Here is a 13078-nt window from a genome sequence, read left to right as displayed (position 1 = left end):
CTCCTCTGAATTTTTTTGTTGTCTTAAATTAACTTAACACCAAATGATGTGTATTGCGTAAAATGAATTACCAATGTAAAAAAAAAACATGATATCAAAACTTCAGGCAATCAATCTTCATGCAAATTTCTCACGAACGAATCGGCTCTAAAAAAGACACACATTTCTCTTCATAACACACATCTTACCCAATGACATTCGTCTTTAACAGAAAAAAAAACAACTAGTCGGGTTGCAACAGGTTCCCAAGGACGCGAACCGGCTCCCGTCATTCATTTCAAAGAGCCGACTCTTGCACCCGATTCGTTCACAACCGACACATCACGAACGCATTGCAAGGATGCTTCATCATAACTGCATCATAATCTATTGAATTACCAGTCTCAAGGCGATAACACGGGACAAAATTAATAGATAGAAGCTTAGCTAGAACTTACTCGCTTCAGTTTACTGATGCATTCTCCGTATGCCCTATTAACGCCAACATCTTCCTTAACAACACAGGTGACCGTGACCAAGCGGCGGCAACGCAAACTTAAATTACATGACTCAAGTTAGCACGACGTTAGCTAAGCACCTGGCATTAATGATAACCTCCGCAGCCGAATATAAACATGTCTAGATTGAGCAACAGATATGTGGAATTGCCAATGCACGTCTAACTCCAAATTAATTCAATTTCGGCTCCACACAAAATGTCCATTTACAGCTCGACTCGCCAGAAAGGGCCATTAGCTAGGCTAAAGATAGCGATCAAGATGCTAGCGGAGACGGTGCCGCATACGAGCCCCACTCAAATGAAAAACAGCACATTTAAACTATTAAAATGAGTCTGGACAAAATGTTCAATTATAAGTACAGAGGCGTTGCCTCGACTTACTTTTAAGAAGACAAAGTTTACAGGAAGTGAGCAGGTAGCAGAAAGACATGGATTTACTGGACTTTTTTCACATGCTTTACAAACAACCTGAACAAACACGATCTATTTATCTATATCTATCTATCTATCTATCTATATATATATATATATATATATATATATACTGCTCAGAAAAATTAAAGGAACACTTGGAAAACACATCAGATCTAAACTGGGGGGAAAATGATGTTGAATATGTTTCCTGATAATAAGTGGGTGATGTATTAGTAACAAAATGATGCCACATCATTTGATAGAAATGAAAATGATCACCCTATAGAGGGGGGAAATCAAAGACACCCCAAAAATGAAAGTGAAAAAATGATGCAGCACACTGGTCCATTTAGCTAAAATGTCATTGTAGCAACTCAAAATGATTCTCAGTAGTTTGTGTGGCCCCCACGTGCTTGTACGCATGCCTGACAACGTGGGGGCATGCTCCTAATGAGACTACGGATGGTGTCCTGGGGGATCTCCTCCCAGATCTGGACCAGGGCATCAATGAGCTCCTGGACAATCTGAGGAGCAACCTGGAGGCGCCGGATGGACCTAAACATAATGTCCCAGAGGTGTTCTATTGGGTTTAGGTCAGGTGAACGTGGGGGCCAGTCAATGGTACCAATTCCTTCATCCTCCAGGAACTACCTGCATACACTAGCCACATGAGGTCGGGCATTGTCGTGGATCAGGAGGAACCCAGGTCCCACTGCACCAGCGTAGGTTCTGACAATGGGTCCAAGGATTTCATCCCGATACCTAATAGCAGTCAGGGTGCCGTTATCTAACCTGTAGAGGTCTGTGCGTCCTTCCAGGGATATGCCTCCCCAGACCATCACTGACCCACCACCAAAGCGGTCATGCTGAATGATGTTGCAGGCAGCATAACGTTCTCCACGGCATCTCCAGACCCTTTCACGTCTGTCGCATGTGCTCAGGTTGAACTTGCTCTCATCAGGGAAGAGCACAGGGCACCAGTGGTGTAGTTGCCAATTCTGGTGGTCTATGGCAAATGCCAATCGAGCTCTACGGTGCTGGGCGGTGAGCACAGGGCCCACTACAGGACGTCGGGCCCTCAGGCCACCCTCATGGACTCATGGAGCCTGTTTCTGATTGTTTAGTCAGAAACATTCACACCAGTGGCCTGCTGGAGGTCATTTTGTAGGGCTCTGGCAGTGCTCATCCTGTTCCTCCTTGCACAAAGGAGCAGATACTGATCCTGCTGAGGGTTGAAGGACCTTCTACGGCCCTGTCCAGCTCTCCTGGAGTAACTACCTGTCTCCTGGAATCTCCTCCATGCGTCCAGGTACCGCAGTGATGCCCTGGTCCAGATCTGGGAGGAGATCCCCCAGGACACCATCCGTAGTCTCATTAGGAGCATGCCCCGTGGGGGCCACACAAACTACTGAGAATCATTTTGAGTTGCTACAATGACATTTTAGCTAAATGGACCAGTGTGCTGCATCATTTTTTCACTTTCATTTTTGGGGTGTCTTTGATTTCCCCCCTCTATAGGGTGATCATTTTCATTTCTATCAAATGATGTGGCATCATTTTGTTACTAATACATCACCCACTTATTATCAGGAAACATATTCAACATCATTTTTCCCCCAGTTTAGATCTGATGTGTTTTTGAAGTGTTCCTTTAATTTTTTTGAGCAGTGTATATATACATATTACTTATATACATATTTAAGCAGTCGTTTCTATAGAAATAAATCATATCAATAATATATTGTAAGTAAGAAATGTTCCAACAGGTAAGTTTTGTTAACAGCATTTCAACGCATGATAGCATGTTGATTGCACAAATGTGTTAATTTCACCATTGTGTTAATTAGTGTGCTGTGTTTTTAAAAGATGTCATAAAAGGTGTCAGTTACCATGGCAACAGAGTTTGGTCTGGCTTGGGTGGTCTTGGTAAACGCTCCAATCCAGGTTAAATACGAGGTTAGCTGGCTAATCCTGATTTGTGAAACAGAACCCGTTACACTCGCAGAATGTTAAGTAGGCTTATCATCTTATTTTGCTTTTTTGCCACCTTGATTTGCCTTCACTGGAACTACCAGACTGGACTGTGTAGACCAGCAGAGGTAGCCTGCAAGTGTCAGTTATCATGTTGACGTTAGCTCACACACAGACGCACACTCTCACATGTTTATTTGACAGCAATACAAGAGACACGCTAACAGTTGTATTGATTCACTGGTCACTTGTCACATGACTGACACGTGGTCAAACAAGTGGTCATAGTAAAGGTGATCACGTGACAGAAGGAGGTTCCCCTATTTGAGCAAATAAGTGCGCGCACACACACAAAACTGCTTTATGATTGTGTTTCAATGTTCTGATTGGCTGAGGGTTATGTGTGCTTAAAGCTGGGTGGGGCCTCGGTTGTGCGGCTCATCGCTGCCAGTAGGCGGCGCTGTCACCAGGCTCCTCAGATACACGCAGGGCTTCCTCCGCCTCCCTGAGCCGGGGGCGGTACCGGTTAAGGCTGGTGGGGGCGGCAGCATGCCAGGAGGTCTCAGAGAAGACATGAGCGGCCTCATCTCCTGTGACACTACATCTTCACCATCCTCTTCTTCCTCCTCTCTGTTTTTGTCCGGAAACTGGAAAGAGGCCAGCAGGGGCGCCTTGGGGGTGGGGCCGCCACATGTGCTGCTTGGCGGAGTGTAGGAGGCGGGACGGGGGGCTCCCGGTCTGGAGAGGACGCTGACCCGAGGGTGGACGGGCTCGGCGGGGGCGGGTGGCGAGGAGATGCTCTCCAGGGAGGAGATGCTCTGATTCCAAGCCTGCTGGAGGTCCACCGGGATCACTTTAGTGGCCTCCAGGGACACGCAGGGAGGGGGCGAGGACACACCCCCTTTCCATGGCAAATGGCTGTCTCCGCTGGTGGGCGGGGACACTGAGACTGAGGGAGGACATGCGTCATTTTCTATCATGTGATGAAGAAGTCTGAGGCCACTTTAGTGTTTGTGTTTTAGTGTGTGCGTGCGTGCGTGCGTGCGTGCGTGCGTACCTGAGGAAGGGCGCTGTTTGGGAGTTTCAACTTTTCCAGCTATGAAAGTGATACCAACGTCCTCCTCCTTGTCAGCGTCGCCTTTCTCCTCCTCTGACTCCATAGGAACCACCACAGGATCTGCACACACACGAACACACACACAGAAGATGATTTTTTATTCATGCTAATGCTAACAGCTATCAGCGTGTTGTCCTCGTGGTCAATGCCGCAGGAAGCGCAGTTTGTGTTTACCTTTGTCCTGCCAGCTGATGTTTCTTTTGGGTTTGTCTCCAGCGTCCTCCTTGACGTCAGATCCCCGTCGCTGCATGTTAAAAATTGTAGTTAGTCGGTTGGTCAATAATGAGCATGGAGAGACAAGGTGGGACGGAGAAGCAAGACCTTCTTGAGACTGCGCTCCTTCTTGTGACGTTTGTGTCGTCCTGATTTAAACGTCTCCATGCGGCTCCTCATGTTCCTCTGGAACACTTCGCGGTCCTGACGCTCCTTCTCGCCCACCGGAATGAAGTGACGACTGTAGTGTGACTGGTACTACACACACACACACACACACACACACACACACACCACAGTGTGTGAAACACACACACACGCATATACGTGTTGTGTGTGTGCGTTACCCGTCTTCTGGGTTTGTAGAGGTTTTCAGCGAGAACGTGGTGCGTCTCCATGTCCTCCTCCACTTTAGCCCCGGGAACGTTGTCAATCACCTGCAGGTCCAAACACACACCGCTGCCGTTCTCACGCCTGCAGCCACAAACATTGTTAGTTGGGCACTGCCCCCCGGGTGGTGCCCCTGTGTGGCACCCTGTGGGTTAGCGAGCATCCGAGGCAAAACAATCCAGACTGTTTCCAAGTTGTACATTTGCCCAAAGAGAAGTCATGTTGGCTGCTGGGTAACAGACAAGAACGGTCATGTGACTCACAGGTAGTTGGTGACGTTGGTGGTCTCTGGAAAGGAGGTCCTGCTAGCCATGGAAGGCAGCGACAGTCTGGCTGAAGTCAGCAGGTTGCCACCCTTCATGGACACACGCAGGTCAAAGGCCACAGGGCAACGACTGCGAGGCGATTAGCAGCGGCTCGGTTCCGCCTGCTTCCTACCTGGTCGATGACACTGATGGCGTCGCGGATGTTGATCTTCTGATAAGCCTCCCACAGCTCGCTCTTCCTGTACACCGACTTCCTGAGCAGCAGCTTGCTCAGGTACTTCCTGTCAAACTGCTCCCACCTGAGCACAATCGGCATTATCCTCATCATCATCACTACTGTCATCGTCAAGATCATGATATGGTCGTGATGATCATTACCATTGTAGTTGCTAATATCATTAGCATCATCATGTTTGTAACCATCATCCTCATCGTCATTGTCATCACTGTCATTATCACTATCATCACGGTCATCATTATCATCATCATGAGACTGAGGTGGAGAGGGTGAAAACCTTCAAGTTCCTTGGCACACACATCAGCAAGGACCTCACCTGGTCTCACAACACCCAACAAATTCTGAAGAAGTCCCAAAGGAGACTGTACTTCCTGAGAAGACTGAGGAAATTTGGCATGTCCACCACAATCCTGAGTTGCTTCTACAGATGCACTATGGAAAGTGTCCTTACCGCCTCCATCACTGTTTGGTACGGTAACTGTACAACACGTGATAGGAAGGCACTCCAGCGGGTGATCAAGACCTCACAGAACATTGTTGGGGCAGCCCTCCCCTCACTGCAAGACATTTATAAAACTAGAGTCCTACGAAGAACACACAACCTCATCAAGGACAGCACACATCCACAACACTCATTATTCACACTCCTACCGTCAGGCAGACGCTACAGGAGTTTGAAGTCCAGGACCACAAGGCTGGCAAACAGCTTTTACCCACAGGCCATCAGGCTTCTCAACGAAGCACTCACACACGCCGCACGCAACACACGCACACACTCATAGCACTTTATTTATTTATTTGTATTAATGTCTCTTCTGTTGTTGTTGCTTAATTTATTGGTATATATGTTTCTGATGTTTTCTTTCTTTTCTGAACAGAATAAGAATTTCATTGCATAGTAGAACTGCCTGTTTTACGATGCATATGACAATAAAACTCTTGAATCTTGAATCATGATAATTTTCGTTGTAATTGTAATCAGCATCTACACCACCATCATGTTTGTAACCATCGTTCTCATCGTCATCATCACTATAGCTGTCATCAGAATCATAATCACCGTCATTATCATCATGATCACATGCGCTTGATCATCATCATCATCGTCATCAGCATGATTGCGACCATCATCGTCGTTGTCATTATCATTGTCACTGTCATCACCATTGTTATTATCACGATCATGACCTTGATCAGCATTCTTGTCATCATCCTCATCGCCATTGTTGTCATCGTGATCGTCGTCATCATCGTTATCGTCATCACGATCATCATCGTTATCATAATCACAATGATCGACATCATGATCATCACCTTGAAAGTCGTTGTCATCATTGTCATCATCATCATGACCTTGATCACCATCATCAGTCATCACCGTAATTGTCACAATCACTATCATGGTCACATGACAATAATGATCATCATGATCATCGTCACGGTCATCATCCTGAGTGTCACTATCGTCTTCTCCGCGAACATAATCATCATCACGTCGTCGTTATCACCACGTGGTCTCCTTCATCACTTACTTGTCTCTCCAGTGATGATACCCTTGAAGTCCTGCAATGTCCTCCACCGCCGTCAGGATGTGGTCGAACGCCTGCGCACACACATGCACACACACACTCACTTGATCTTTGACCTTTCACATGCTCTGACGTATAAGAGGACCTTGTGAGGAGTGCGTGCGTGGCTGTCATGTGATGACTTGTAGCGATTCATGATGTAAAGCAGTGAAAGAAGGAGGAAGGTTGACCCTCTCGTGGATCTCCTCGTTGATGGTGGGCTTCCTGCTGGTGGAGCGAGGAACTTTGAGCCACTCGACCAGCGGCTTGATGGTCAGACCCTACCACAAGCACACACACACACACACACACACGTGATGTAAGATGACTCAGCACTCACGAGGAAAGGTCAAGCTATCCACAGCAAGAGGATGTTGAGACTGAGTGCTGTTGGAATAAACACATTCCTCGTACTGAGACTCAGTCTGCTGGTCTACTGGAGATGATGACATGTTTACGAGAGCAGCTACTAAATAATTACAAAGTCAATCCAAAGCCTGTTGGCGTCAGCGGCGTGATGCTAACACACAACAGGCGAACCTACCTGGAACATGACAGTGAAGAAGACCACCACGATGGTGGTGGCCACAAAGTAATCTTTGGCTTTGACTCGCTCGTCGTCCAGCAGCACCACCAACGCGAACGCCACCGCCCCCCGCAGGCCGCCGTATGACATCACCACCTGGTCAATCTTCTCCAGCGGGACCAGACGGAAGCGGTTCAGCACCCACGTCTGACCCACGACGCCTGCAGAGGGAGGTTCACCAAAGGTCACCAAGGTTTCTTTTCTCTTTGCTCGTTTACGTCACAATCACAACGAGAGCATGCGTCATCATCATCGTGTTGCTACGGCGACAGACCCAAGGCTCTGAAGATGAAGATGAAGACCAGCGTGCAGGACACCAGGCCTGTGTCCCAGGCCCACTTGGACTTGTCCACGGCGGAGATTCCGAGGAAGATGAAGATGATGGTCTCGGCAATGCTGGCCAGGGTCTTCATGGTGTACTTGACGGTGGTCCGAGACTTTTGGGAAATGTTGGCCTCCACGTACTTGTTGGCGCTGATGCCGCAAAAGGTCATTCTGGCGAGAAGAAACACCACAGCAGAACGCTGCGTTCTGATTCGCCCTTCCGGCTCTTTTCGAAGGACTTGTGCGGCGGGCTTACGACAAGATGGCCGACAGCGAGAAGAGCTCGGCGGTCAGGTACGCGAGGTAGACAAGGAGGAACACGAAAAGAGGCTCGATGATGCGAACCTTCTTGGTGAAGCGCGTAATGAAGCCCAGGACGACGGCGAAGACCAAACCCACCAAAGTCCCGCCCACGCTGACGATGAAGAAGGAGGCTACGGAAGAAGAGAAAAAAAGTGTCTTTTGTTCATCCATCTTCTAACACCCGAGGTCCGGTCGAGGGGGAAGCAGCGACTTCCCTCTTCCCGGCTACTTCGTCCAGCTCCCCCTGCGGACCCTGAGGCGTTCCCAGGCCAGTGGAGAGACATGGTCTCTCCAACGTGTCCTGGGTCTTCCCCGAGGCCTCCTACCGGTCGGACGTACCCTGGACACCTCCTCGGGGAGGCGTCCGGGAGGCACAGGTGAGGGTAGGAACGTAGATCCACCAGTAAATTGAGAGCTTTGCCTTTCGGCTCAGCTCCGTCTTCACCACAACGGACCGATGCAGAGTCCGCATCACGCCGGTTCCGGCCTTCCCGCACTCCAGAACAAGACCCTGAGGTACTTTAGCTCCTCCACTGGGGGCAGCGGAGATGGCACTCCACCTTTTTGCAGGCGAGAACCATGGACTCGGACTTGGAGGTGCTGATTTTCTTTTGTTGTGTCATCAGTTAATGACGCTTCATCGCTTACCCACTCCTTTGAAGTAATCTGCTGTCTGCACGTTCTCCGCTCCTACTTCCACAAAGGAAATGTAGACCTTGTACAACACCTGGAAGACACAGAGGGACGCAACTTGTTAGCGACTAGCTGACAGACAAACAACAGTTAACGCTCGCGTGCTCGTGCACGAGAGATCGGGATGCGAGGCGTGCACGTGCAGGTGTCAGAGCGGGTCATGGCGGATTGATCCATTCGTTGGCGGGATTAGCTCATATTCGGAGTGCTGATGAGGATTAGGAAAGGTGGTTAATCTGCTCCAACAAGTTTAATCTTGAAACTCCCATGAACAGCCAATATATTTCTTTTTAGGCAGAAAGCGTAGAGGGGGTCCAGTTTGGTGGTCTTTGGATCTCATCTGTCCTACATGCAGGCATTGTCTTCCTGAGGACTTCAACCTTTACTGGCAGTGTGAAAAATCAGCACCTCTAAATCTGGACTCCACAGGGAGAGGGCATTGTCGAGGCGGATTGGACATTTTTCCCACGTCTCCTTGGTGAGGCGCTGATGTCCAACCGGGAGGAGACCTCAGGGCAGACGTAGGGCGGACTGTGCCTCACAGCTGGCCTGGGAAGGCCTCAGGGCCGGCCTACACGGGAGCATTTCAGGTGGAAACGGTTTTCCACCGAGGGCCACAGTGAAAAAAGAAAGGATGCGAAAGCCACTTTGATATTTCAAGGAGAAAATGCATCTCAGCTTTGTGATAAAAGTTGAAAAAGGCCATGATTAGCATGAACGTCACTCTCTTCAAATATTTCAACTTTCTTCTTAAGTAATCTTCATGAATTATATTATGGCTTCATTCCCATCTTATTTGATTCCTTTCCCATAATATTATAACTTTTTCCCCAACCTAGTTACCACGTACTCTTTAATATTTAAACTTTACGCTAGTAATACGACATTTTTCTCGTTACATTACAACTTGTTTCTCTTAATGTTGACTTGTAAAATTACTGCTAATTTTTCCATTTTTGCTGAAGTTTTTTTAGTTGTTAAATTAAACGTAACTAATTAATTAATAAACACAAATTCAAATAAAATATTTAGCATTTTCCTTTCATATTTTGAAGTTATTCTCATTAAAATTCAATTTCTGTTGTTTTCATTTTCAATTTCAACTTTTTTCTTGTCGATTTTCTTGTCATAATATGTTTTTATTCCCATAATGTAACTTTTGGTTTCTCATAATATTACAACTTCTAAAAAACATTTTCTCTTCAATATTTCAACTTTATGCTACTAAAACAATGTTTTTTTCTGACCGCTTCCGGAAACGGCAACATAACATCTGCTGTAATATTTCGACTGACAGTCAACATTCTCCAGGTATTTTTTTGTCTTATCCTCCAAAGCGGCTGGCAGAAGTCATTCCACTTCGTCATTCGTCTAGACAAGCGGGACAAGCAGAGGACGACGGCGTTATTTCTTCTTCTAGAGTTTTGGTGTTTCCCTTAGGTATTACGTCGTTTTCACCTAGTGATCCGCTTCCGTGTGGATGAGACTATGTCACGGTTGGAGTGTGTGGGGGGGGTTATCGAGGGCATTGTTTTTAAATCTGTTCAGCACTTTGGTTTGCATTTATACAGCATGTGTGAAAAACGCTTTATAAATCAAGTCGGATTTGATTTGCTTTGAATCTTTTGGTGACAAAACTTCAACATGAAGTCTAATGGTTCTGACCCGGTCTGGCTCAGAACTGTGTGTGTGTGTTTGCGTTTCACCACTGTGACGGCGTCATTGAGAAGCGACTCTCCGAAGACGATGATGAAGAGCATGTCGTTGACGTGTACTTCCTCAAAAACGGCCAGAACCGCCACGGGGTCCACAGCGGAGATCAAAGCGCCGAACAACAGGAAGTCCATCAGGCTGGCCTGCACACGCTCATCTGTGTGCATGCGTGAGCGCGCACACACACACACACACACACACACACAGATATTAGTCAAATATGTTGTTTTCTTGCTAATGTAAGCTAACCATTAGCATTTTTACAGTCATTAGCAACAACAACAAGGGCATCCAAGCTTTTTGCTGCATACAAAAAAAATCAAATGATTTTTACAATATACCAAGGCTCAATAAAAAAAAATTAACCGCAGGCTGAAAATGGCCAGCGGGCTGCACTTTGGACACCCATAACCTACAAACTAATGTTGCTAGCCACAGCATTAGCAAACTATTTCCGAGTGGGAAGTTTGGAGCTACATTTGTCTGACCTATGACCCCCAGCAGCTTGGCGGCGTGGAGGCCGAAGCCCGTGCAGAACGCGTTCCAAAGCGTTCCCACCACGGCGTACATGAGGATGGCCCCCAGGTTGTCGAAGAAGAGCCGGGCCGGCATGAAGTACCCGGCGTCGCCCACGATGGTGGGCAGCAGGAAGAGGAAGAAAAGGGCGGGCTCTAGCTGGTATAGCTGCTTCTTATTGGCCAAGAGCACCAGGCCGCCCAGAACCAGACCGAGCAGGATCAGCATGCAACTCTCCGGAACCACTGTGGTGAAGCGCTGGGACAAGTGGAACACTGCCATGACAACAATGATTGGCATTACTAGTAACACGATTATTTCACACTATACACACTCCACCTTCAAGGTCAGTGCAAAGTCACAACTTCAACAGGTCAGGTTCTACGTTCACACACACACAGCAAAGTGACACAAGTCATCAGTGTGCCCCACGTGCCTGTCATTGCTAGTGAACCCTGTGCACAGCAACAACACACTGATTGTGCCGCCGCACAACACCACCACTGTGTCACTCATCACCACGCACGTCTAGGCACGTGCGTGCACGAGCGTCTTTAGCAAAGATTCGGCGTCCGCTCACGGGTCGCTTCATTAGGTACACCTTCAATGACGTCACCGCGGAGGTCAGGTGAGAGCAGTGAGCCTCAAAAAATTAACTTTTTCTTAGACTTAACTTTTTTTGGCGCTCGCATGACAAGACACCCACACGTATGTCCGTCACGATAACAAACTTTGCTGGTCGATAACTGTGCCACAAATTATCGGCGATAATTGATTTTATCGGCATTGTTTGAGACCATTTTTTTCATTGTCACAAAGTGTAATTCACATTTGAACCACTAGATGGTAATCAAGTATAGTGTACGGTGTACCTGTGTGAGACATTAGCTTGACACAGAAGTTGCCTGCATGTACAGTACGTTTGCAATGTAGTCAGCGACGCTGTCGTTTTGCACTGTTTTGTTTCTATTTGCCGACCAAACGCCTCAGTAAGCGTTGACTGTCGGGATGGATGAAGGTTCTGCTGCCTGAGGCAGCTTCATCTGTCCTTTTCTTCCCATCGCTGCTGCTCCTTCATTCATGTTAGCGTACTAGTAGCCCCGCCTCCACAAAGAGGCCCAATGAGATGAGGGCCAATTCTCTCTGCTCATTCCACTATGGAACCAATGCACAGAGACAGATGCAGAGTGAACCCTCTTGTCATCCAGACAGAACTGTGAAGGTGAACATTTCTGCTGCCCTGTTGTGTTAAAGCAATTGTCCCCATCAGACAATAGTGTCTTCTATGCTGATGACGAACATTTTGCAACTTGGTTTCATGAAAGAGTCTTCATATTTCCCCCGTGTCATGTACAGTGACGCCAGCTCATCCAAATATTAGGAACAGCAAGCAGCGAGTGTGTACCTAATGAAGTGGCTGAGCTGCTAAAAAAAAAAAAAAAAAATGACTCAGCAAGTCCTGACTGCATTGAATGTACACATTCACTCATTAACTCACTCATTCATTCATGTTCAGGGTCAAAGGTGACTTTGGTGGGCACATATAGAAGATAGATGATGTATTTTCTAAACTAAAGACAAACTTTGAGCAGTTCAAACAGCAATCGTCTGTGTGTGTGTGTATGTGTGTGTGTGTACTCACAGATCTTGGCCACGCTGGCCACCAGGAGCCACACGGCGATGACGTAAGGAGTCTGGACGTAGGTCCACTCCCACTGGACCACCCGGTATCCCCCACCGTGGTGCTGGTCCTCCTTCCCGGCAGAGGCGGGCCGGGCCACAGGTTCGGCGGGCCCCGCGTACTCATCTCCCGTGTGAGGGAGTTGGAGCCGGCCAGCTCCAGGCGGCGGTCCGACGGTTCCGGTGCGGTCGGCGGCGACTGAGGCCGTCAGCAAGACGAGCACGAGCGTCAGCATCTTCCCGCGCTCGGGCTCAGCCGCCTCACGTCTTGCTGCAGTTTATAAACGCGGAACGCTCACGCACGCTGACGTTCGGGCGACACAAGGAGGCGGGACACTGGGCACACGTGATCCTCCGCGACCACCTTCTCACGTGACCATTACTGTAAAAGTGGCTGTCGTAGTGATGGCGTCACACGTCACTCACAAACCGGAAGTTACCTGTTGCTACAATAAGGAGCGCATTAAGGAAGTACATTGTTTTCCTGTGTGACAATATTGTACTGTACATCCATTAGAAGCAAAAACAAGGCTCGCCGTCTCCCCCATTGTGGCCAACATGCACTTGGAGTCCAGTTGCCTCGATTC

The 13078-nt window shown here is 48.0% G+C and overlaps 1 protein-coding gene across 2 annotated transcripts; it reads right to left on the bottom strand.

The window, feature by feature from the left end:
- Positions 1–2677: 2677 nt before the first annotated feature.
- slc9a5 (solute carrier family 9 member A5) lies at positions 2678–12856 on the bottom strand. Of its 2 annotated transcripts, XM_054770583.1 has the most exons (16): positions 12454–12856; positions 10784–11086; positions 10289–10452; positions 8538–8616; positions 7843–8020; positions 7537–7757; positions 7221–7423; positions 6868–6957; positions 6641–6711; positions 5043–5169; positions 4868–4959; positions 4562–4688; positions 4323–4472; positions 4176–4245; positions 3942–4061; positions 2678–3833 (listed from the first exon to the last, which is right to left on the bottom strand). In XM_054770583.1, exons 1-16 carry the CDS (start codon positions 12725–12727, stop codon positions 3292–3294), a joined length of 2811 nt encoding a protein of 936 aa, XP_054626558.1. In that variant the 5' UTR covers positions 12728–12856; the 3' UTR covers positions 2678–3291. The 2 variants fall into 2 exon arrangements, with proteins under 2 accessions (XP_054626558.1, XP_054626559.1); XM_054770584.1 differs by lacking the exon at positions 10784–11086 and having other exon boundaries at positions 2684–3833.
- Positions 12857–13078: the final 222 nt, after the last annotated feature.

Source organism: Dunckerocampus dactyliophorus, chromosome 3 (genome assembly GCF_027744805.1).
Source record: "Dunckerocampus dactyliophorus isolate RoL2022-P2 chromosome 3, RoL_Ddac_1.1, whole genome shotgun sequence".
NCBI classification, from domain to species: Eukaryota; Metazoa; Chordata; class Actinopteri; order Syngnathiformes; family Syngnathidae; genus Dunckerocampus; species Dunckerocampus dactyliophorus.
Note: the sequence above shows the minus strand (reverse complement) of the source record. Positions and strands in the feature narration are given on the sequence as shown.